Source organism: Scyliorhinus torazame, chromosome 18 (genome assembly GCF_047496885.1).
Source record: "Scyliorhinus torazame isolate Kashiwa2021f chromosome 18, sScyTor2.1, whole genome shotgun sequence".
Lineage (NCBI taxonomy): Eukaryota > Metazoa > Chordata > Chondrichthyes > Carcharhiniformes > Scyliorhinidae > Scyliorhinus > Scyliorhinus torazame.
In genome coordinates, this window is record NC_092724.1 from 152,779,162 (window position 1) to 152,805,419 (window position 26,258).

A 26,258-nucleotide genomic window follows, 5' to 3' on the forward strand; every position below is an offset into this window, starting at 1 on the left:
ACACTTGAAAAACATCATTAAAATAATTCTTACCCTGGGATGATCAACTTTGACCCTTGGGGAAAATGGAAAGTTTCAACTACAACAGGTGATTATTGTCGAACCAGATAGTCTACAACTCTTCTGTCTGCTTTTTCATCAGTTATTTTTTGTCTCACTCTTGCTTCTCCTCTTCACCCATATTTCTTTACCTTTTTGTGATATTCCCATCCACTTTACCCCCTCACCCTCTACTGTCCACCTAAATCTGGTACACTCTTGAAGTACTTCACTTGGTCAGATTTGTTCTCTTTATATCACTGATTCATTTCCGCTTCACCAATATCATCGGTCATCTGGCACTCCAGAGAATTGCCTTCAATGTCAGCGATACCCTTTGCTTTCTCAAAAGCATACCTGATGAGTAAATCCCTGCTCAGATGCAACATGAAGAATGGGCTCTTGGACGGAGTACTGGATGTCTGCTGCTGATCTGCTAACACCTTGGTTCCAGAGCCTGGTTCTATCCAAAACCGTCACAAAAAAAAACCTACTGCTATAAATTGCAGAATGGGCTTTTGCCATTCTATCATGAGCTGCAAGGATAGTTTGTAACATTCAGCCTGTCTCCAATTGCCCTTGCGAAGAAGGTGGGGCTGAGCTGCCTTTTGAATCGCTGGTGTAGGTCTACTCACGGCGCTGTTAGGGAGGGAGATAGGCACAAACTTTCTTCTCTCTTTACCGCAAAAAACAAAAGTGAAAGGCAGACTCACCTGCGACCCATTATCAGTAGGCTCTCTGGAGCACAGCATTGCAACTGAGACTGATGGTGCTCTATACAGTATGCATGAGAACTCAAACAAGTAAATGGTCACTCAATCAAAGGAGGAGATTTTGGCTTCAAGAAGAGACGAATAGCAAAATAGACGAGGTGGACTGTGGCAATGACAGAGCGACGATAAACTAGGCTTGGCCTCATGAAATCATAGAACTGAAAAAAGCAAGTGACCCAATTGAAACATGATATAACTTTGCTGCTGGTGCAGCTATCTAAGGACTAATGGATTGTCAGGGTAAAGCAGGGCAAGGATCTAACATCAGGAATTCCTGCAATCAGAGATCAAGGATCTTGGAACTCTTACCACAGCTCCCCAAAAAAATGATAATTAAAATTGAGTCAGCTCGTTGCATCCAGTGCCGCTTAGCACGTTTAGAGAGCTGCATTTTCACCAAACCAGATACATCGTCCAGTGAGATCCACCCTCTTTCTTAATGTACATTGATGTGGAGATGGCAGCATTGGACTGGGGTGAGCACAGTAAGAAGTTTTACAACACCAGATTAACGTCCAACAGGTTTGTTTCAAATCACTAGCTTTCGGAGCACTGCTCCTTCCTCAGGTGAATGAAGAGGTAGGTTCCAGAAACATATATATAGACAAAGTCAAGGATGCAACACAATGCTTTGAATGCGAGCATTTGCAGGTAATTAATTTGCAGGATCTGTAAAGACTTAATTACCTGCAAATGCTCGCAATCAATGCATTGTGTTGCATCTTTGACTTTGTCTATGTATATGTTTCTGGAACCTACCTTTTCATTCACCTGAGGAAGGAGCAGTGCTCCGAAAGCTAGTGATTTGAAACAAAGCTGTTGGACTTTAACCTGGTGTTGTAAGACTTCTTACTGTGCTCAAAGTCAGAAGATCTGCAATAAGGCAATGTCTTTGCTGTTATAAATCATCATTTCATGATCTTTACTCATCTTCGCCACATCTTTCCTGCCATCAGCATTCAAAACATCCCAAAGGAAGAATACAAGATGGCTAAATGACCTTACCTTTCAATAAGTGTAACCCTCTATGGTAACGCCTATTGTGCCATCAGCTGAGAGGCACACCAAGACACTTGAGCATTCCGTCCAGAGCATTCAGGGAAGTCAGTCAGAGGAAAAATATTATTTTCTGATTGTGGCCCCAACTGCTTGTTGGTTCCGTCAACATCGACCATACCAAGAGTTTTGTTAAATACCAGCTACCAGAAGGATTCTCTGGCTCTTAGATAATTTGCTGGTTACTGATGGGATAAATCTCCAAGTTTCTTCAGCCTCTAATTTCATTTGTGCATCTTCTGGATTGGACTCTGTGTTGTCTCCCTTCTTCTTACCGTCTCAAAACCGCCTCCTACACCGAGAGGGATACGAAACTCACGGACTCTTTCTCAGGAATCTTTCCGTCCACAATTACACTGAGTATGGCTGATGCTCTGAACGATAAAGTGGATATATTGTCAAACATTCTCTTTGTTCGACTCTTTTCACAGAGAACTTTCTGGTTGAATTTATGGCCTTTTGAATGGCCACGGTCAACAGGATCAGAGCATCGGCGGAGCCATCAATTCGTGCCAACTGACTTTGCACTTTGTCTAAAAAGAAAATGCCAAAAGCCTCCACAAAAATCCGAAGAATGGTAAGTATTTCTCGACATTAATTCTGCTTGTGAGGTGGCCTCCATCTAATTTGAATGATGACAGACGGGTCTTTATAATTTTGTCACAGCTTTTTTTCTCCTGTTGCTATCTGAATAGTTTTGAACTTGACTCTTACATTCCAAATGATGAGATTCCGAAGTGAGTTCAAAGGAAGACCGTAACGAACAGAAGCCATGAAGTAGTCCTGTGAATTTGCACTTGATTCTACACGCCAAAATTAATTTTATAATCCGAACTTAAGTACTAAATATCTTGCAGCAAAAAGGCACAACACAGGAATCCCTTCATACCTGTATTATGATTGTATTACCAAAGTGGCAGATTTTGGCAACATTTGCCATCCACATTGCTCAAGAGCTACCGCTCTCCTCCATCTTAACCCCTTTTTTGAGAAATATTCCATACATTTATTGTCTCAATGCAATAACCCTCCTCACCAGGCCACCTGTCACTTGTTTTTAAGGTTGCCGCATCTTGTTGCAATCTCTCCCCAGCTACAATATAATGTCCAACACGTTTCCCTCTCTCTTTAGTTCTGGTGACGAGCCAAACAGATTTGAAACATTGGCCGGAATTCTCCTGCCATTCGCTGGTGGTGAGATTTTCCAGTCCCGTCGGTGGCTTCAACGGGAATTCACATTGACAGCGGCAGGCTGGAGAATCCAGCCCCTTAACTCTGTGTTCTCTCTCCACAGGTGCTGCCAGACCGGCCAAGTTTTTCCCAGCATTCTCTGTTCTTGTTTGCTGAAGAGTTCATTGCTTTTGGTTGTGTGGTAGACTGGTGATTGTGCAATCGGTTTCAATAATGCAAGAATACAATTATACAGCGTCTTTAATGTTTTGTAAGGAAAAACACAGAGTTCTTGACAAATGGACATGGTCACAAACGCAAGGTTTGAGTAGGTATTTAAAGGTGGAAATAGAATTGCAGCGGTGGAGCAAGAGAAGTGGAAAGATACAGAGAGAGGAGAGAAGTGGAGAGATAAGGACAAAACAGAGAGAGGGTAAAAGGTGGAGAGAGAGAAGTGGAAAGGGGGAGAGAGAGAGGTGGATAGGTGATGCACTATCAATTACGACGAGACGAGAGTAGAATGTAATCGAGGCTTTATTACACAGAGATGTGTGGCCTCCTACAGCAGCTTACGAAAATGGCTGCTGTTCGGAGAGCACACACATTTATACTCCGCCTCCTGGGCGGAGCCAGCAGGCAGGGATCTACCCCGCTACCTGTAGTACAGGGGCTTTACCGTAATACGCATATATACAATATAATACAACAGTGGTGACTACCACAATAGGCAAAGAGAGAAAAGGTGAAAAGGCAGCAAGGTTGAAGGAGAAGGCCGACAGAGAGAGGGGGAAAGGCCACAAATGTAATTTGGTGTGCTGCACAATAACATAAGAAAAGGAACGGAGCATCAAGCCTGTTTCACCATTCAGTTAGATTATGATTAACCTTTATCTGAGCTCCATTGGCCCACCTTTTCTCCATATCCTTTGATACTTCTACCTCACAATAATCTATTGATCTCTAACTTGAAAATTCTTGACCCTCCAGTATTTAATTTCCACTTTGGTGCAGCAGAAGGAGCAGGGGAATCAGTAACTGGTATTATTAGAAACTGTACGTTTTATCAGTAACGTAAAGTTTACTGCCAGTGGGAGGCGGCTTTTTAAATTATAAATTGATTAGTAATTATTAGTTAATGAACACATTTTGGAGATAGCAGAGCAGCTGATTTCCTGCCATTGCCGGAAGTGGGAGCTTCTCTATACCGGCGTGACCTGCAGTTACGTGTTTGCAACTGCAGGGGCGTTGGCATCAGTGTTATTGAGCTGGAGGCCGGACTGCAGACACTGGGGCACATTTCTTTTTTAAAATTCATTTTTACGGGATGTGGTGTCCATTGGCTAAGCCAGCATTTTGTTGCCCATCTCTAATTGCCCCTTGAGAAGGTGGTGGTGAGCTGCCTTCTTGAACCTCTGCAGTCCATGTGGTGCAGGTACACCCACAGTGCTAGGGAGGGACTTCCAGGATTTTAACCCTGCGATGGTGAAGGAACGGCCGATATATTTCCGAGTCAGGATGGTGAGGGACTTGGAGGGGAACCTCCAGGCAGCGGGGTTCACAAGTATCTGCTGCTCTTGTCCTTCTAGGTGGTAGCGGTCGTGGGTTTGGAACCTGCTGACTAAGGAGTCTTGGTGAGTTACTGCAGTGCATCTTGTAGATGGTACACACGACTGCTACTGTTCATTGGTGATGGAGGATTCAAATATTTGTGGAAGGGACGCCAATCAAGTGGGTTGCATTGTCCTGGATGATATCGAGTTTCTTGAGTATTGTTGGAGCTGCACTCATCCAGGCAAGAGGGGAATACTCCATTACACTCCAGACTTGTGACGTGTAGTTGGTGGACAGGCCTTGGGGGGTCAGGAGGTGAGTAACCCGCCGCAGGATTCCTAGCCTCTGACCTGCTCTTGTAGCCACAGTATTTATATGGCTGGTCCTGTTGAGTTTCTGGTCAATGGTAACCCCCAGGATGTTGATAGTGGGGAATTCAGTGACGGTAATGCTATTGAATGTCAAGGGGCGATGGTTTAATTCTCTCTTATTCGGACATGGTCATTGCCTGACACGTGTGTGGCGCGAATGTAACTCAGGGAGGGGAAGGTTACCTGGTCATGTTATTCCAGGAGGCAGTCACACCCCATCTGATAGGGTCTTCTGATTTGGTCAGTGGTCAGGCACAGGAGGGTGTGATTGCAAATGAGGCAGGTAAAGGGACCGAGAGGGCAGGAGCCTTGGTCCTTGCAATTGTCCTACATGTTTGAGGTTTGTCCAGCTTGTTTGGATGAAAGTGGGGCTGCAGGGTGGATGAGCTAATGGGCCATAGTACCGTGGTACAGGAAGTCATTCAAGGGCAGGGGATAACAAGCAATGTAATGGTGCCCTGGGGGCAGGATTCAGCACATCTGGTTGGGGCTGGAGAGAAACTTGCAGTGGGAGGGGGAGCACCCAGTCATTGAGGTCCATCTAGGTTCCAATGATATAGGCAGGACAAAGAAGGAGGTTCTGCAGAGCCAGTATGAGACCTTGGCACCAAATTAAGAAGCAGAACCTCAAAGGTCATCACAGCGCCAGAGTCTCGGGTTCAGCTTGGTGATGACCGTGTGGAATTTGCACATTCTCCCCGTGTCTGCGTGGGTTTCCTCCGGGTGCTCCAGTTTCCTCCCACAGTCCAAAGATGTGCAGGTTAGGAGGCTTAGCTATGTTAAAATTTCCCCTTAGTGTCCAAAAGGTTAGGTGGTGTTGGGAGGGTAGGGTGGGGTCATGGGCCTGGGTATGGCACTCTTTCAGAGGGTCGGTGCAGACTCAATGGACTGAATGTCCTCCTTCCGTACTGTAGGGATTCCATGTCCATGTCTAATCTCTGGATTATTACCTGAGCCACCTGTAAATTGGCATTGGACACATCAGAATAGGGAGATGAATGCGTGGCTCAAAGACTGGTGTGTGAGAAGTGGGTTCCGATCCATGGGGCACTGGGTCCAGTACTGGGGTAAGTGGACTCTGGACCATTGGGACGGTCAACACCTAAACTGTGCTGGACTGATGTTCTTGCCAGCTGTATACCGAGGGAAGTACAGAATGTTGTAAACAATGTAGTGGGGGGTAAGGGATCAATTTTGGGAAAATGTGGTAAATTAAAGAGTAGAGGAAAAGCAAAAGAGAGAGCAAGGTATTATTGCAGGAAGTGAAAAACAGACCATGACAGGAAGGGGCAGAGAGCACAGACCTAACAATAAATCAGTCACAGAGGAGCATCGCTGAGGGCGTTGACACTATGATGCCCACAATGGGGAGCTGCCAGGGCTGACAGAGCCAGATGATGCAGGGAGCTCACGGAGCTGCCCCTCCATCCCAAGGTGACCCTCAGGGCCTTACGAGCACCGACCGGGAGGAGGGAACGCCGGAGGCCAACCCGGAGCCTTCCAACAGGGAGATAACGGCGGTCTCCAGCTCACTCGAGTCCTGCACTCCTGACAACGGCACGTCTCGAGGTCAGCGGGCGGACAGGGTGGCACGGTGAGGTGATGCCACTGGCAAGTTGGCCGGGGCCCTCCGACCGCAAGCCGTCCAGAGGACACACGCTCGGGACATCAAAGGCCAGGGAGCGTGGAAAGCAGCAGGTTGTCTCCACCTCTGATGTACTTCCTGGGGTCATACCTAGACGTAGCTGGGGAGCACAGAGCTCGGAGGGATCAAACAGTAAAGGATCACTGGGGGGGCGGCACCATCGGTAGTTAGGGTCTCGATTAAAACACGTTACACCTGAGACATGTGAAGCCTCTGTCACATTATTCCGCACTGCAGGCCGGGCACAGTGGTCCAGGTGATGGATGTGAGCTCGCTGCCAGCAGAAAGACAGGTGTCAGACTATGGCCTTGATTGAGGAGCACCAGTGCTTACCTCACAGCGGATTATCATCACCCTTCTGCCTTGTAGAGTGACTCACTGCCAGTGCCAGCACAGGCCCATCACCCTGGAGTGATGTTACACACACCCTGGGTAGGTGGTACGGTGGTTGGGGGCTGGGGCGGGTGTGGAAATGGTTGGGGGGGGGGGGGGGGGGAGGGGGGGGGGAGGCAGAGGATCAGGAAGGAAGGGTGAGGGGGGGAGATGGGTGGGTAGGGGAGAAGGGCTGAGGTGGTGGATGAAGCCCCATCTATGAGAAGCGGGCGAGGATGAGGGTCTCCCTGGTTCTCTGGCATTCAGGACCCCCGCCACCGCTGCCAGTCCGTCATCCACCAGCTGTTCCCGTGGGTCCTCCAGCCCCTCCTGATCCAGCCCCTCCTCAAACCCCTACTCAGATGAGGCAGCACGTCCCTCCTCCTCCCCCTCCAGCACGTAACCCCGCTGCTATGCCAGGTTGTGGAGGGCGCAACAGCCCACCACAAAGTGGGTGACCCTCTGGGCGGTGTACTGCAGGGCACCACTAGAGCAATCGAGGCATCGGAAACCGCATTTTGAGCAGTCTGATGCACTGCTCAATGACAGCTGGGTGGTCACATGGGCCTCGTTACACCGGGTCTTCACCTCGGTCTCCGGCCTCCGTACTGGCGTACTAGCCAGGACCTCAGTGGGTAATCTTATCCCCCAAGAGTCAACCTGTAATCCTGGGATGTTCCTCGAAGACACCAGGGATCTCCATCTGCCCCAGGATAGAGCTGTAGTGCACACTCCCCAGGAAGCCTGCACACACATGCATGATCTGGAGATGGTGGTCACACACAGGCTGATCATTCAGGGAGTGGAAACCCCTTCCAGTTAATGAAGGGCACTCTCTGTTGACCTGTTGTGTGCAAGGCGACATGCCTGCCATCTGTTACCCCCGGGACCTGGGGCATCCTGGCGATGGCAGAGAATCCTGCAGCCAGGGCATCTTGTTGGGTTGGTCCAGGGATGCACTTGTGGGTAAAGTTGTGAAATGCCACATTAGTCCCCGCTCGATCCCTGGAATTAACCCAAAGCGGGAGTGTGTGTCCTCATGCTCCACGTGGTGCCAAGTCCGCAAGGACATGGCACAGGTGCCGCACCGTCCCCTTATTGACGGCGCATGTTGTCTGGCATCTCCTCAAACAACCAGCGCTGCCTGTACACCTTGGGCCGTCCCCAGCCTCCCTCTGGGTACTTGCCCAGCCTGTTGGGCGGCCGGATCCTCAGGGTGTGGGGCGGGCCCCTGTACATGTGCTGCTGCCTTGAGCCTGCGTCGAGGCTGCTGCCTCCATCTTCTCCAGCTTAGACTGCCACCAGCACCGCGAGGGCAGCTACTGCGGCGTCAACAAACACCATCCTTAATGTGATATCTGCGAGGAATTGGAGAGGGTGGGAGAGCGACAATCAGTGATGGCTTCCACTTTGATACCCTCGATTCCCCTGGTTGTGCTGGGGTGCCCTGCACTGCACCCCCCCCCCCCCCCCCCCCCCCCCGGGCCACAGCAGAGGGTCCCTGGGCATCGGACCCCAGACCCGTGCCGGGAATATTACTTGGGCCAGGAGTGCTAAAGGGTGCCCACTTTACCGCTCGCTGCGGAGCTGGTGAGATCATGGGAGGCCATTAAATAGGGGGTCTGACCGTTAATGAGATGGAGATTGGCCTCAATTGGTGTCAACTGGTTTATCGCCATGTCTAGGTGGGACCCAGAACCAATCAACGGGAGTGGGACGGTTAGATCGGAAACTGATCGGCGCCTGGCATGGATCCCGATTTCGGCCTCTGCCGCGATCTAACCGGCTCGCAGAGATCTTTATGGTTTGGCCTTTTAAAGGCAACAGACTGTTCCGCTGGTTGACTTCGTCCTTTGTGAAATGAGTGTCGAGTTCACCAGAACGAGCAGTGACTGCAGCAGCACTGAAATCTGAAACCACGAATCTCAAATCCATCCTGACCTTCTGCATGGTGTGGTTGTACAATTATCTTTGTTGATATAATATAACCATGGAAATGTTTTGCAGCTGCTCAGTACAGTTTGGATTCCATGCTAGAATGAAGCTTTACCTCTTCACCAATATAAGATAAATCTCCTTTACAATATAGTTGTATTGTTGCAAAAGATTATTCCTTCAACAACATCTATACATTGAGGGCATTATTCCAAATATGTAGCACAAGAAATGTTTTACTGTTTATAAGAAAGACGAACAGTCCCTTGGTAATGGAGAATAGTGCTGAGAAGAGAGACATGGGGCGAGATTCTCCGACCCCCCGCCGGGTCGGAGAATCGGCGGGGGCTGGCGTGAATCCCGCCCCCGCCGGTTGCCGAAGTCTCCAGCACCTGAGATTCGGCGGGGGGCGGGAATCGCGCCGCGCCGGTTGGCGGGCCCTCCCGCTTGATTCTCCGGCCCGGATGGGCCGAAGTCCCGCCGCTAAAATGCCTGTCCCGCCGGCGTAAATTAAATCACCTATCTTACTGGCGGGACAGGGCGGCGCAGGCGGGCTCCGGGGTCCTAGGGGGGGGCGCGGGGCGATCTGACCCCGGGGGGGTGCCCCCACAGTGGCCTGGCCCGCGATCGGGGCCCACCAATCCGTGGGCGGGCCTGTGCCGTGGGGGCACTCTTTCCCTTCCGCCTTCGCCACGGTCTCCACCATGGCAGAGGCGGAAGAGACTCCCTCCACTGCGCATGCGCGGGAAGCTGTCAGCGGCCGCACACGCTCCTGCGCATGCGCCGCCCGGAGATGTCATTTCCGCGCCAGCTGGCGGGGCACCAAAGGCCTTTTCCGCCAACTGGCGGGGCGGAAATTCGTCCGGCACCGACCTAGCACCTCAACGTTGGGGCTCAGCCCCCAAAGATGCGGAGCATTCCGCACCTTTGGGGCGGCGCGATGCCCGTCTGATTTGCGCCGTTTTGGGCGCCAGTTGGCGGACATCGCGCCGTTTCCGGAGAATTTCACCCATGTTGCTAAAGCTTTTCATCTCGCATTCATTAGGACAAATGCAAGAATACCAAATTTCAAACCATCACAACAATTTGTACAACAGAGGAAAAGGGGTACTGAGTGGTTGACTGTGAGTGACCAAGGTATTGCCTTGGGGAAAACAGTGAGGGATTATAGCCTCCACAAGCTTCTGGGTAGTTCAAAAAAGGCTCAGGACTTGAGCATATTCCCTTTGTTTCCATGTAACAGGTCCTTGTTTAGGAATGTACGTCGCTTCGAGCAAGTGTAAATTAGTCACATTGCGAGCTTGACCAATTTGATTGTCAGTGTGACCATGAGCGCGCTCAGCATTGTGCAGCAAGTGCTGTCCAATCGCGGAATCGCATCTAATAGTGGATGTTTTGCTTTGGGCTGGTTGAGTTTGGTCTGTATTTTGCTTATTACGAACAGCCGGAAGAACATGTTGTTTGATTCGATCAGCCAATTATTGGGACATATCTTCACACGTACAGATCTCCAGTCTTCCCTTATAGCTCAGATCTCTGACTCGAGGTACTTCTCTGAACAGCCTCCAGTGCTTCAATATGTGTCTCTGTCTGGCTGGCCAATCAGGAAACAGTACTGAATGCGGGATCTGACCATGTTGTTCAGCATTATTTTGACTTGTTGATTCCTCCTGTGCCGTTGATTGAAAATCATGATCACTGAGCCTAAGACCCGTAGATCTCTGTCAGCTTCACCCTTAACGATTTGAACACCATTAATGTAGTACCTGTACAGCCAAATGATTCTTCCTGTATGTATTTTGCTGTTATCAGGAGTGACATCTCTATTTGCATCATATCCTTTGCCTTATCATGAACAGAATGTTAATCTCCCTTAGCAAATACCTGATTTCCAAGTATATTATAATAAAGAGTATTCATCGAATCATAGAATTTACAGTGCAGAAGGAGGCCATTCAGCCCATCGAGTCTGCACCGGCCCTTGGAAAGAGCACCCACTTTAAGTTTATTCTGTATGGGTATTGAGCATTTACTTTGAAGACAATAGTACAAGTAGCAGGCTGGTGCTAACTACAAATGTAGGCTTACGTTAGAGAACCACATCACCAAAGCTTTTTTACAACCAGCTAAACCTTCATAATTTACAGAAACAATGTTGCAGGGCACTTACGCCTTTCAAAATGTTAGGAGCCGAAATGTCCTCAGGGGGCCTCCCGCTTCTTCCTGGGTCTGACCTTCACAGTTCGCCTTGTGTTGTCAGTGGGTGGGTGAACTCCCTTTAAATCAGAAAATTCCACCGTTGCCACGCAATCAATATAATGATTTGTGACATTCCGAATGCATGAGAGCAGGCTGGATGACACATTGGGGGCACTGGGTTTACAGGCACGGTGTTGCTAACTCTTCTGCGTGCATTTAAATATTACTTTCCTGTGGTCGGGGAGTATGTTATTTATCTACATTATATGATTATTGTGGATTAAGTTACTTTCTGGCACCTGTGCGCACAAGCTCAGAATATCAAACCTTCAGTGAAATGCAGCTTCAAATGGCCCCCAATCCGAGTGTGATCGAGTGTGATTTGTGAAAGGTGGGGAAAGAATTGTAAAATGTTACATTTGTTCACAAAGGAACTGAGATCATACCTTGTTTTGAAAGTATTTTGCTTATTTGATATGGATGTGGTGTTTTTGCAGAATTGGCCATTATTTAGTATTCTGAGGTACTGCATGCAGTCTGCATTCGTATTCAATTAGAGGCCGTTTTTCAATGTTCCAATCATTGCTCTTAATTATTTATAGAATCTCACAGCTGGGGAGGCCATTTAGTCCACCATTCGTGTACTGGCTCTTGAAAGAGTCCTTCCAGCTTTGCCCCCACAACCCCAGTGTTCATTCCATAACCATGCTCAGAATAACCTTTATTATTGTCACAAGTAGGCTTACATTAACACTGCAATGAAGTTACTGTGAAAATCCCCTAGTCGCCACACTCCGGCGCCTGCTCGGGTACACGGAGGGAGAATTCAGAATGTCCAATTCACCTAACAGCACGTCTTTCGGGACTTATGGGAAGAAACCGGAGCACCCGGAGGAAACCACACGCAGACACGGGGAGAACGTGCAGACTCCGCACAGACAGTGACCCAAGCCGGGAATTGAACCCGGGACCCTGGGCGCTGTGAAGCAACAGTGCTAACCACTGTGCTTACCGTGGCCGCTTTTAAACTTAAATTTAGCAGATTGCTAGCCACAATATCAGGGTGTGATTTATCCACCAATTCGAAGGGTAAGTGTTGAGAGGGCTTGTTCAGTGGGACTTACAAAGAGGTTCAGAGACTTGTAAGGTTGAACAGTCGTGTTTATTGGTAGCACATAACTATATACATATGTGGGCGGCTCAGTGGCGCAGTGGTTAGCACCGTTGCCTCACGGCGCCGAGGGCCCCAGGTTCGAACCCGGCCCCGGGTCACTGTCCGTGTGGAGTTTGCACATTCTCCCCGTGTTTGCATGGGTTTCACCCCCCACAACACCAAAGATGTGCAGGGTAGGTGGATTGAACACGCTAAATTGCCCATTAATTGGAAAAGAAATTGGGTACTCTAAATTTATTTAAAAAAATATATATATGCATGTGTGTCGAGGGGTGAAGGAGATGAAGGATTTGTTTTGGAGGGGGCGGTTCACAAGCTTGAAGGAGTTGAGGAGGGTTTTCAGTATAAGCAGGTGCAGGACTTTACTAGAAAGGTTTTGCCGACCTTTACAACAGCGTGTGCCTCCTCGTTGTTGGAGAAGGTACTGTCGGTAATGGGGTTGGAGGGTCAGGTCGTCTTGGCGATTTATGGAAGGGTTTTGGAGGAGGATAAGGAGTCTATGGAGGGTGTTATGGAAAGGGGAGGAGGAGTTGAGGATGGCGGGAGGAGGGACTGTGGTGTGAGGTGCTGAGGAGGGTGAATGTCCTCAAACTTGTGCAGGAGGCTGGGGTTGATGCAGCTGAAGGTGGTGCACAGGGTAGAAGATACTTGCGAACGGTGTGAGTTGGGGGCGGTGGGGGGTCTGGTTAATAATGTCCACATGTCTGGTCCTGCTCAAAGTTGGAGAACTCTTGGGGATCGTCTTTCAGCACCATGTTGGCGATCCTGTAGGTGGATTGGGAGCCGGGTGCCCTGAGGGCCACATTCGCGGAGTCGGAGCTGCCGGAGTTGCAGATGGGAGCGGGGGGGGCAGATGTTAGACTTTGCCTCGTTGATCGCTCACAGGCGGGTTCTGTTGGGGTGGAGTCAGCTTCTCCATCCTGTGCCCTGGCATGGCTGGGGGATCTAATGGAGTTCTTCCATCTTGAGAAGGTGAACTTTTCCCTAAGGGGGCAGATGAGGGGTTCCACAGGGGTTTTGGAGAGCTAGTTACCGTCAACTGTTGGGGGGAGGGCACTGGGGAGGCGGGGAGGGGGTTTGGTGCAAGGTTTATTGTATTTGGGGGCATAATGTTTTTGTTTTGTTTGTAAAATGTTAAAATGCTAAAAAGTTGACTAAAAATACTTTAAAAAAAACCTCTATGCATATGTACAAAGTATAACCCAAACTAGGCTCCTCCATCATGCTGACCCACTCTAGTCTCTCCATACAACTTTGCATCTTTTTTGTAAAATTTAGCGTACCCAATTCATTTTTTCTAATTAAGGGGCAATTTAGCGTGGCCAATCCACCTAGCCTGCACATCTTTGGGTTGTGGGGGCGAAGCCCACGCAAACACGGGGAGAATGTGCAAACTCCACACGGACAGTGACCCAGAGCCGGGATCGAACCTGGGACTTCGGCGCCGTGAACAACTTTGTTTCTTTACATCATACTGTGGGCTGTACTATTCTCCAGTCCCAAATTAACCTTCACTGTGCCGAACATCCTTATTCTACCCCTGCCTTCCTCGCCACAAGTCTCTACCCAGTGCACTTTCAGCACAATCTTTCTTTACCTGCTGCCCCATCTCTAGTGGATACAAAGCTCACCTCTCGAAACTTTCCTGGTGAAATAACCTGCTCATTCTTGTGTCTTCGTGCGTTGGTGCAGACTCGCTGGGCCGAAGGGTCTCTTCTGCACTGTATTTTCTGTGATTCTGTGATAAATCCAGTCAGTCTGGAGGCTTGACAATTCTGCCAGATCTCGTTCTGGACACACTTGGCAGAGTGTAGGCTCAGTTGCTTGGGGCAAGCTGTGTTGGTTTGGAGTTGAACTCATAGCATTCTGTGCTTCCCGCACTTGGTTGTCTCGATCTGATTCACTTTTATGTGCTCCTTGGAGTTGAACTGGCCATTAGTCTCAGGTGGGATTCCCAATGGCCCTTTGAATCGGGAGCAAGGGCCAAAATGGTATTCTCGACTGGTGTCAAATCCATTGCAAGTCTTCTATTCTGTAGCGCCAGGTCCAATCAGGTTCTCGGCCAGAGCAGATGAGAAGCTGATTACAGCTGATCTGCATGTATTTATATATAATTCACCGGTTTGAATCATAGAATTTACAGTGCAGAAGGAGGCCATTCGGCCCATCGAGTCTGCACCGGCTCTTGGAAAGAGCACCCCACCCAAGGTCAACACCTCCACCCTATCCCCATAACCCAGTAACCCCACCCAACACTAAGGGCAGTTTTGGACACTAAGGGCAATTTAGCATGGCCAATCCATCTAACCTGCACATCTTTGGACTGTGGGAGGAAACCGGAGCGCTCGGAGGAAACCCACGCACACACGGGAGAACGTGCAGACTCCGCACAGACAGTGACCAAGCACTATGGGGCCCTGGAGCTGTGAAGCAATTGTGCTAACCACCATGCTACCGTGCTGCCCGGATGCTCTGGTCTCCTGGTTTGCTCCCCCCCCCCCAGCTGGAAGTCCCACGGGCACCAAACTCTCCTGGTCCTGCAAGCGGAGGTTGTGCCCTGGATTCCGAGGAATGGGGGTGAGTTCCCTCTCTACACTTACCTGCAGGGTGACAAATCAGGGGATGTGGGAGTCGGGGGTCGGGGGGTTCAGGCTGGGCTGGAGGGGCTCCATTTGGGGCTCTTTCCCGGGATAGAGTCATGGGGCAGGTCTTCCCCCTGTAGCTTTGAACATCATTAAACTACTATCTTTCAGCAAGTCAAGTTGTAGTTAAAAGTCTTCCCTCTGATGTGTTGGAATCCTTTGATGTCTCTCCAGGCATGTAACTATCAATGATCTGTCAGATGAAGGTGAAAATCTTCCCTTTGAAGTACATCTTTCACAGTCAATTTAATTCCCCTTTAACGTACCAAATCCTTGGGTTTGAGAAGCCTAAAAGCTTTGAACAACATTGTTTACATTCAATTCACGGTACATTACCTATTACAAATCACTTGATTGACAAAGAAGGGTTTAGCTTTGCTAAAGAGTTCTCCAGGGTGCATTAACTCTGAAGTGCTTCCTCTTTTGAGTAGATGTTATTTCCAACTGCATTTTTTTAAAGAGGCTGTTTCTTTGCTCTGAAGAGATTCCTAGAAAGACAAGGTGCAGGGGCAGCACTCAGACAGAGCACCTGGTCTTTCTCGTGTGCTCAGTTTGAATATTGTCTTCCTTGATCTGAAGTCTTCTTTCCCAATTGTTGCTTTATGAACTAGGACAGTTCAGGTTGGCCTATACCATGACTGAACCTCACCATGTAAAATGGGCTGGTGTTATTGGTGAATTTCAGACTTCCTGACTAGTTGGATGGTCTTTTCTAGAGTCAGGCCTTATTTTGCCTGTAGTATCTCTGAAAGGGCATCATCAGCCACTTGGACTAATATATGGGGCGCGATTCAACAAAGAAAATTCTATGTCCGGTTTCAGGCTTGTTTCTCAGTACCTGCTGAGCCAAGAAAGATCCCGCTCTTCAACGACACTTTGCCTATATTTTGGCCTTGATGAGGAACGTCCCGTTAGGGCCGCACTTTAATCATTTCCAGCTCACCAGTGCAAGAAGACTACACGTGGATCGGGCGCCATTTTTAAAGGCAGCCTTTATCCTTTAACCCCCCCCTCAGTGCCTCCACCACAGCCTCCAGACCCTCCCACTTCACCCAAATTACCTCTTCTGGGGTCTTCGAGCCCCCCTCACCCCACCTCTTATGGGCAGGACCCCTCCCCCCCAGGCACGACCCCTTGCACAGGCAATCTGGCACCTCAGCACTGCCAGCCTGGCTTCATAGCAGTGCCCCAGCCAGCCTGGTCATGCCAAGGTGCCAGGATGACAGTGCCAAGGTGCCAGGAGGAGTGTCAGGATGCCACCCTACCCTGTCTCCAACTACCTGGGGGTATCCAATGATCTGGGAGACCACCCCCAGGTGTGATTACGACTGGTCCACATTTATGTGCGCCAATTCAAAATGGCGTCCTGGCGAGGTCTCCCGGGCACCGGGAGAATCCGTCTCATTTAAATATGCTGATCTGGATCACGCCCAGTGAGGACGAGATCCAGACCGTGAGGTTAGGTTGGATCTCATGAGATGTCTCGAGCGTCGCAAATCTCGCGAGAGGCCTCTCACGAGATTCAACCATCTCATCCCGACAGCAAGTCAAGCGGGACGAGGCCGTTAAATCGAGCCCTTGGTCTGATGAGCTCTGAAATGAGGTTCGCCATCGCTCCAGCCTTCAGCTGTATTTTATTCCTGAACAGAGCTTGGCCGCCATGTGCAATGGTGCTGACTCCAAACCCAGGCCAGCGGCAGGAACCAACCAACCGAGGGCCCAAAGTCCTCCAAAGGCCAGGTCGGCCCCAGAATGAATGCCTTGCCCGCCCTCGCTAGGTCCTTTGGCTCTGCATTCGATGGTGGTTGCTGCTCTGGTGGAATCCCCCAGCCGCATGGTGGATATCACTTCTGCCCTTTAGCCTCCTTGTCTGCAATGGAACCTCCCTTCAGGCAATCCCCAGCTGCCTCCTCGGATCAGGCACACCCCAGCCAGCTGAGGATGTCGTCCTTTTAGATGTTCAGAGTCTGGGTCCTGCATCAGCTTCTTCAGTTCGGAGCTTGGTCGTTAGCCGCCACCATGTTATGTTCAGTAGGTCTCACAAAGAGGTCCAGAGGTTTGCAAGGTTGAATAGGAGTATTTATTGGTAACACATAATTATATTCATATGTACAAAGTATAGTCCAGACCAGGAGCTAGCGTCATGTTGACCTACTCAAATCTCTCCATGCAATTCTGTCTCCTATCTACTGTCACATGCCTCTCTCTACACCATACTGTGGGTGCTACTGTTCCCCAGCCTCGCATTAACCCTTTCTTTGCTGATCACCCTCATACTTCAGTACATGGCCCAGAGAGACCCTTCCTCGTAGGAAATGGGCAGGTGAAATCTCAATTAAATAAAACCAAAAGGAATTGCACAGAAGGCCGAAATATTCTCATCAATGTCTTGGAACGGACACAGAAGAAAATGTTACGGTTCGGGCCAGGTCCCTTTCGAGACACAGGAAAGTTCGAGATCCTCACCTCCCATACCGTGATATACATAAATGATCTGGACGACGGTATAGGTGGTCTGATTAGCAAGTTTGCAGATGATACTAAGATTGGTGGAGTTGCAGATAGCGAGGAGGACTGTCAGAGAATACAGCAAAATATAGATAGATTGGAGAGTTGGGCAGAGAAATGGCAGATGGAGTTCAATCCAGGCAAATGCGAGGTGATGCATTTTGGAAGGTCTAATTCAAGAGCGGACTATACGGTCAATGGAAGAGTCCTGGGGAAAATTGATGTACAGAGAGATCTGGGAGTTCAGGTCCATTGTACCCTGAAGGTGGCAACGCAGGTCGATAGAGTGGTCAAGAAGGCATACAGCATGCTTGTCTTCATTGGACAGGGTATTGAGTACAAGAGTCGGCAGGTCATGTTACAGTTGTATAGGACTTTGGTTAGGCCACATTTGGAATACTGCGTGCAGTTCTGGTCGCCACAGAGGGTGTGGAGGATGGCCAAGGAAGTGAGGAAGGGCTAGCGAGGAACGTTGGAGCAGTGACTGGATGTCTGGGGAGAGACGGTGCAGAGTGCCTGTGGAGGTATGGTGCAGAGTGCCTGGGGAGAGACGGTGCAGAGTGCCAGGGGAGAGACGGTGCAGAGTGCCTGGGGAGAGACGGTGCAGGGTGTCCGGGGAGGGACGGTGCAGGGTGCCCGGGGAGGGACGGTGCAGAGTGCCTGGGGAGAGACGGTGCAGGGTGTCCGGGGAGAGACGGTGCAGGGTGTCCGGGGAGGGACGGTGCAGGGTGTCCGGGGAGGGACGGTGCAGGGTGCCCGGGGAGGGACGGTGCAGAGTGCCTGGGGAGAGACGGTGCAGGGTGTCCGGGGAGAGACGGTGCAGGGTGTCCGGGGAGGGACGGTGTTGGGTGTCCAGGGAGGGACGGTGCAGTGTGTCCGGGGAGGGACTGTGCAGGGTGCCGGGGGGGGGGGGGGGCAGGGTGTCCGGGGAGGGACTGTGCAGGGTGCCCGGGGGGTGGACGGTGCAGGGTGTCTGGGGAGGGACGGTGCAGGGTGTCCGGGGAGATACTGTGCAGGGTGTCCGGGGGAGGGACGGGGACGGTGCAGTTTGCCCGGGGAGGGACGGTGCAGGGTGTCCGGGGAGGGGGGGCAGTGCAGGGTGTCCGGGGGGGACGGTGCAGGGTGTCCGGGGAGGGACGGTGCAGGGTGTCCGGGGAGGGACTGTGCAGGGTGCCGGGGGGGGGGGGGGAGGGGGGGGTCTGTGCAGGGTGCCTGGGGGGGGGGGACGGTGCAGGGTGTCTGGGGAGATACTGTGCAGGGTGCCCGTGGGAGGGACGGGGACGGTGCAGGTTGCCCGGGGAGGGACGGTGCAGGGTGCCCGGGGAGGGACGGTGCAGGGTGCCCGGGAAGGGACGGTGCAGGGTGCCCGGGGAGGGAGGGTGCAGGGTGACCGGGGAGGGGGGCAGTGCAGGGAGGGATGGTGCAGGGTGTCCGGGGAGGGATTGTGCAGGGTGTCCGGGGAGGGACGGTGCAGGGTGCCCGGGAAGGGACGGTGCAGCGTGCCCGGGAAGGGACAGTGCCGGGTGCCCGGGGAGGGATGGTGCAGTGTGTCCGAGGAGGGACAGTGCAGGGTGGCCGGGTAGGGAGGGTGCAGGGTGCCCGGGGAGGGGGGGCAGTGCAGGGTGTCCGGGGAGGGACGGTGCAGGGTGCCCGGGAAGGGACGGTGCAGGGTGCCCGGGAAGGGACGGTGCAGTGTGCCCGGGAAGGGACGGTGCTCGGTGTCCGGGGAGGGTGTCTGGGGAGAGACGGTGCAGGGTGTCCGGGGAGGGACGGTGCAGTGTGCCCGGGATGGGACGGTGCAGGGTGCCCGGGGAGGGATGGTGCAGTGTGTCCGAGGAGGGACAGTGCAGGGTGGCCGGGTAGGGAGGGTGCAGGGTGCCCGGGGAGGGGGGGCAGTGCAGGGTGTCCGGGGAGGGACGGTGCAGGGTGCCCGGGGGGGGACGGTGCAGGGTGCCCGGGGAGGGACGGTGCAGGGTGCCCGGGGAGGGACGGTGCAGGGTGTCCGTGGAGGGACGGTGCAGGGTGCCCGGGGAGGGACGGTGCAGGGTGCCCGGGGGGGACGGTGCAGGATGTCCGGGAGGGGGGGGGGGGGGGGGGCGTCCAGGGTATCCGGGGAGGGACCGTCCAGGGTGTCCGGGGAGGGACGGTGCAGGGTGTCCGGGGAGTGACGGTGCAGGGTGCCCGAGAGACGGGGACGGTGCAGGGTGTCCGGGGGGGGGGGGGGGGGGCGGTGCAGGGTGCCGGGGGGGGGGCGGTGCAGGGTGCCCGGGGGGGGGTACGGTGCAGGGTGTCCTGGGGGTGGACGGTGCAGGGTGTCCAGGGAGGGACAGTGCAGGGTGCCTGGGGAGGGAGGGTGCAGGATGCCCGGGGAGGGAGGGTGCAGGATGACAGGGGAGGGACGGTGCAGGATGACAGGGGAGGGACGGTGCAGGGAGTCCGGGAAGGGTGTCCGGGGAGGGACGGTGCAGGGTTACCGGGGGGGGACGTGCAGGGTGTCCGGGGGGGACGACGGTGCAGGGTGTCCGGGAAGGGTGTCCGGGGAGGGACGGTGCAGGGTGTCCGGGGATGGACGGTGCAGGGTGTCCGGGGAGGGACAGTGCAGGGTGTCCGGGGAGGGACAGTGCAGGGTGTCCGGGGAGGGTGTCCGGGGAGGGTGTCCCGGGAGGGACGTCTGTCCGTGGAGCGACGGTGCACGTTGACCGGGGAGGGACGGTGCAGGGTGTCCGGGGAGAGACGGTGCAGGGTGCCCGGGGAGGGATGGTGCTGGGTGCCCGGGGAGGGTGCCCGGGGAGGGACATTGCAGGTTGCCCGGGGAGGGTGCCCGGGGAGGGACGGTGCAGGGTGTCCGGGGGGGAGGGAGAGTGCAGGGTGTCCGGGAGGGGACGGGACGGGACGGTGCAGGGTGTCCGGGGAGGGACGGTGCAAGGTGCCCGGGGAGGGACGGTGCAGGGTGTCCGGGGAGGGACGGTGCAGGGTGCTCAGGGAGGGACGGTGCAGGGTGCCCGGGAAGGGATGTCCGGGGAGGGACGGTGCAGGGTGCCCGGGGGGGGACGTGCAGGGTGTCCGGGGGGGGGGGGGGGGGGACGGTGCAGGGTGTCCGGGAAGGGTGTCCGGGGAGGGACGGTGCAGGGTGTCCGGGGATGGACGGTGCAGGGTGTCCGGGGAGGGACGGTGCAGGTTGTCCGGGGATGGTGTCCGGGGAGGGTGTCCTGGGAGGGACGTCTGTCCGTGGAGCGACGGTGCACGTTGACCGGGGAGGGTCGGTGCAGGGTGTCCGGGGAGAGACGGTGCAGGGTGTCCGGGGAGGGACGGTGCAGGATGCCCGGGGAGGGACGGTGCAGGGTGTCCGGGGAGAGACGGTGCAGGGTGCCCGGGGAGGGATGGTGCAGGGTGTCCGGGGAGGGACGGTGCAGGTTGCCCGGGGAGAGTGTCCGGGGAGGGACTGTTCAGGGTGTCCGGGGAGGGACGGTGCAGGGTGTCCGGGGGGTGAGGGAGAGTTCAGGGTGTCCGGGAGGGGGGGACGGGACGGTGCAGGGTGCCCGGGGAGAGTGCCCGGGGTGCAAGGATTCAGGGTGTCCAGGGGCGAGGGAGACTGCAGGGTGTCCGGGAGGGGGGGGGGGGGGGGACAGGACGGTGCAGGGTGCCCGGGGAGAGTGCCTGCGGAGGGAGAGTGCCCGGGGAGAGTGCCCGGGAAGGGATGGGACGGTGCAGGGTGTGTGGGCTGAGGTGGGGGGGACGGGATGGGATGGGGCTGGGAGACAGTGCAGGGTGTCCGGGGGTGGGGTGGGGGTAGTGCAGGGTGTCCGGGGAGGGACGGTGCAGGGTGTCCGGGGAGGGACGGTGCAGGGTGTCCGGGGGTGGGGTGGGGGCAGTGCAGGGTGTCCGGGGAGGGACAGAGAAGGGTGTCCGGCTGCTCTTTTCTTATACATCCGGATCTTTCACCCTGTGATGGGTCCGTGGCCTCCTGTCAGTCATGCCCTGAGAATTGCTGAGTTCCACATTTAATGATCTGAGCAGCACATGTCTGTCCGTGGCCAGCCAGCCCAGCTGGAATCACTCCCAGGTCTCCCTGGTCTGCACCCACCACCAAACGCAGACGCCACTCCGGGAGATTCCAGCCCTGGGTTATTTCGTTGGTCAACAAGAGCCAGTGAAAACAAGCTCCAGTACACACTGGTTTGTAGGTTACTTTGGCAGATAATGAAGCTTTTCTCCAAATTTCCCAAGTCCTTTTACTAAATTCAGTCCAAGGTTGCTTCCACTTTCAGTGAAGAATGATCCATTATTAACATCTATAATTGTCCTGTTCGTAATCGCCAAACACTCTGACCTGATTGGCTCACCCACCAGATGCAAATTTTATACAGACAAGTGTTATTGAACTGAATGAAATGTTGACTGGACAGATATCTACATGGGGCGGCTCATTATTGGTGCAAAACTTCAATTCTTTGAAAGACACTCAATTTTGCAACACTTGCAAGTTCCGAAAACACTCTTCACTTCCAAAAAAAAATGTTGTTAAGGCACATTCAATGAACCTCGAGAAAGTGGACACTTGTTAAGATGCCCAAAGATGGTAAAATATACAAGCAGCACACTACACTCAGAAAGGGTTCCATCGCTGGTGTTGAATGCTGGCATGGCTCAAATTCCAGGGATAGAGTGGCGTTCCCGCAGCTTTGGGGAGAAGAACTCACCATTAGTTGGAGCTTTGTAAAAAAAAACAGTGCTGACCATAACCATTGAGGTGGCCCACCAAAGAGGAATAGCTGATGCAGGTTCCTAAGCTGTCAACACACGTTTCACCCCACTTTGATGTATGATAGGGAGACGCTGGGGCACAGAATTATACTGCTGAGAATTGAAGTAACTCACAGCACTTCTGCCATCATGATCTAACCCATTTATAGGCCTCACTACAGCAAATGTACTCAATGTTTCAATGCCTCCATTGCGCAATCCGTTAAATACGTTTAAACTTCGCCCCATCTGCACACCGCCCCAAAGGCCCCCCACCGCCCTCCAAGTCCAACACGCACACATCCAGCAGGGCACACAGAGTTCAAAATTGATTTTGGTCTTTGCCATTCTGCACGCTCCGAGCTCTCCTACCTTTTGGCTGAAATTTTTGACTGGAGAAATCGGTTCCTGTGGGAATGAAGATGAAGAGATGAAATTTTGAGGCAGACAATGCATCGATTTTTGAAGATATTGTGAGTCTTAACCGCTAACCTTCCGAACGATTGCAACTGCACACGTGTGCGCGGCTGAAGCCTGGGAAATGTCCTTGTCTACGTGCGGGGGACCAATTGGAAAGGCTCGAGGCGGCTGGTGACATTTTGTGAGGCCACCTCATTCGATGCTGTGCCACTGTATTTGTAATGAGCAGCATGTTCTGGGACAATACATAAGGTATATTCTGATCAGGGTGACTTACCAAAAATATGGCTCCTAGTTTTACAATCATTGCACGTCCATGGCCAGCTTAAGGAGCGGTAAGAGTTTTAGAATCCAGCATTGACATTTCATTGGGATTGACATTTGTTCAGTCTCCTTCAAGCCGGCCCTCTCTAATAAGGACTGATATTCGGCCCTCAGTTAGAGTGCCGAGTCCTCTTCTGGACATCACAGTTTACAAAGGACCTCAAGGCTCTGGAGAAGGTGCGGAGGAGATTTATTGGAATGGTGCCAGGGGTGATGGGTCTTCAGTTATGTGGGGAGACTGGAGAGCCTGGGCGGCACAGTGGTTGGCACCGCGGCCTCACATCGCCAGGGACTCGGGTTCGATTCCGGCCTCGGGTAAACTGTCTGTGTGGAGCTTGCACTATCTCCCTGAGCCTGCGTTTGTTTCCTCCCACAGTCCCAAAGAAGTGCAGGTTAAGTGGATTGGCCATGCCAGATTTCCCCTGAGCATGCAGGTTAGGTGGGGTTGTGAAGATGGAGTGGGCGGGGGGTGTTTGGGGCTGGGTAGGGTCCTCTTTTAGTGGGTCGGTGCAGACTCGACGGGCCAACTGGCCTCCTTCTGCATTGTGAGGATTCTATGGTTCGATGGATTGTTCTGTTCACAGTGGAGGCGGTTTAGGGGAGAATAAATAGAGTTGTTCAAAATGATCGGGGGATTTTAGAGAGCAGAGAGAAACTCTTTCCATTAGCTGGAGTTACCCGTGGAGACAGACTTAGGAAATTGGAGGGGAGATGATTTGTTACTCAATGAGCTATGATCTGGGATAACACCATCTGGAAGGTGGTGGAAGCAAAGTTCAATAGTAGCTTCCAGGAGGGAGGTGGTACAAGGGATCTGGATCATTCGGATAGCCGGATTGGCTTGTGTGGTCTCTGTCCTGCACGATTATCCGTTGCAAAGAAGCTGATGTGATCATATTAAGCTGCATAGAGCCAGTCCGTGAACCATGGCTTATGACACTTTGGTTAGTGAGAAATGAGAATGACCCTCATTATCTCTCAGACAACAAGCACAGCAGTGACTTCATATTACTGCTGGTAATATAGGGGCTGGTTCAGCACAGTGGGCTAAGACAGCTGGCTTGTAATGCAGAACAAGGCCAGCAGCGCGGGTTCAATTCCCGTTCCAGCCCCCCCTAACAGGCACCAAAATGTGGCGACTAGGGGCTTTTCACAGTAACTTCATTGAAGCCTACTCGTGACAATAAGCAATTATTATTATTATATTAATGAACGTCAATTTTGTGTCAAACGTGGGACTTTTGGGATCAAGCTTTCAATTTCTTTTTCTAATTTTCCGGGCAGCTCGCTCAAAACTTGGACAACTTTGTCCACAACTGGATGGGTGACGGTCCTGGATTCCATCGCTTCATTCTCACTGTCCTTCAACTTGATGAACACGAAAGGTTGCCCTCCATGGCATAGATGGGATTGCGAAAAACCAAAATATCACAGCAGGGCCAGAGAAAACCAGATACGAGTCAGTTTTCAAATATTAGATCCCAATTTTCTGTTCTTTGCAATGTTGCTGTTGCCATGATGTCGAGCGATTTCAGCTAACAGGACTAATGAGGAAACTGCCCATTACAAATACAGGAACGGCACAGGGACTGTGGCAGAATTTACCCCCAATCCTTCCTTACTTTGATAGTGTTTTTTCTCTTTTCAAGATAGTTGCAATGTGCAAATGCAAGCGATGGATGGCCCAGAGTGACCCACTGCACCATTGAGGTAACAAGCGGCACCACACTGCTCTCCCCTGCCTTGGCCCTCTGAGTTCCTCTTTTAGTTTAAGTGTTCGGCAGGTGTTATTACAGGGAGAAAATGGTGGCCAATAGACTTTATTTTACATGAGACTGAGCAAGTAGTGCACACCAGGACCAAAGCAGGGGACTCTCAACCAGCAAATCAGCTGTGCTGGCAAGGGCAAGCGGCAAGTTTCACTTTGGGAAGCAAATTGCCTCAGCGGAATCGTGCATACTAGGTGCAGGGGTGTGCATTGGGGAGGGGGGTGCATTGGGAGGAGTGCAGGTTTGTGCATTGGGGAGGGGTGCAGGGGTGTGCATTGGAGAGGAGTGCAGGGGTGTGCATTGGGGAGCAGTGCAGGGGTGTGCATTGGGGAGCAGTGCAGGGGTGTGCATTGGGAGGTGTGTAGCGGTAGGTGTAGAGGAGCAGCGCAGGGATGTGCATTGGGGAGCAGTGCAGGGGTGTGCATTGGGGAGCAGTGCAGGGGTGTGCATTGGGGAGCAGTGCAGGGGTGTGCATTGGGGAGGAGTGCAGGAGTGTGCATTGTGGAGCAGTGCAGGGGTGTGCATTGTGGAGCAGTGCATGGGTGTGCATTGGGGAGCAGTGTAGGGGTGTGCATTGGGGAGGAGTGCAGGGGTGTGTGTAGGGGAGCAGTGCAGGGGTGTGCATTGGGGAGGAGTGCGGGGGGTGTGCATTGGGGAGGAGTGCAGGGGTGTGCATTGGGGAGCAGTGCAGGGGTGTGCATTGGGAGCAGTGCAGGGGTGTGCATTGGGGAGGAGTGCGGGGTGTGTGTAGGGGAGCAGTGCAGGTGTGTGCGTTGGGGAGGAGTGCAGGGGTGTGCATTGGGGAGCAGTACAGGGGTGTGCATTGGGGAGGAGTGCAGGGGTGTGCATTGGGGAGGAGTGCGGGGTGTGTGTAGGGGTGCAGTGCAGGGATGTGTGTCGGGGAGGAGTGCGGGGTGTGTGGGAGGGGTGGCGGCACAGGTGAAAGCTCTATTTGATGACTCGCAAACTCATTAGTAGCTAAAGGATGCAGCCCCACAATGGAGTGCTTATCAAAATGTGAGAACATAAAGGAAAGGAGCAACAATAACAGAACTAAAGAATGCAAAAGAAAGGAACTGAACACAAAGTGTAGAGTGACAATGATCAACTATAGTATTCTAAATGGACAATCAATATTTCTCACTCTCTCTCCTTACAATTTCTCCGTGGAATTTCTTCAATTTCTCTGGCCAATTCTTATAAATCGCTCTCCTCCTCTATTTGCAGTTCTCCACACACACACACACACACACATTAAACTGCCACATCCTCACGCCTTCTTGCCTGTCCTGTAAACCTACCATGATAGTTTAAAACCCACAAATAAATATTATCCACTTGATAAATCTGCACAGAAAACTGACAGATGCATAAAAAGGATGTGATTTCCTCCCAGCGCAAACTCATTCCCAGTCAGCCACACGAGAGGCACGGACAGATTCTGTTCCATATCCAAAGATGGAACTATGACAAAGAGGCTATGAAGATGATTGATGCAGATGAGTTTGTACTGGACAGCGGGGAAGCTTATCTTTGTCAGAAAAAGTTAGATACACACACTGGATTG

At 52.5% G+C, this 26,258-nt stretch overlaps 1 protein-coding gene across 6 annotated transcripts in view; it reads right to left on the bottom strand.

The window, feature by feature from the left end:
- The window catches only part of aatkb (apoptosis-associated tyrosine kinase b), a 397,927-nt gene that overhangs the window by 111,363 nt on the left and 260,306 nt on the right, over window positions 1-26,258 (bottom strand). For 5 of the 6 annotated variants that reach the window (XM_072483625.1, XM_072483631.1, XM_072483627.1 and 2 more), the window contains exon 3: window positions 22,551-22,586. The exons of the other annotated variant lie outside the window; for it this stretch is intronic. In XM_072483625.1, coding sequence (XP_072339726.1) covers window positions 22,551-22,586 — 36 coding nt within the window. The remainder of the gene's footprint in view (window positions 1-22,550; window positions 22,587-26,258) is intronic. 6 annotated transcript variants of the gene reach the window in all.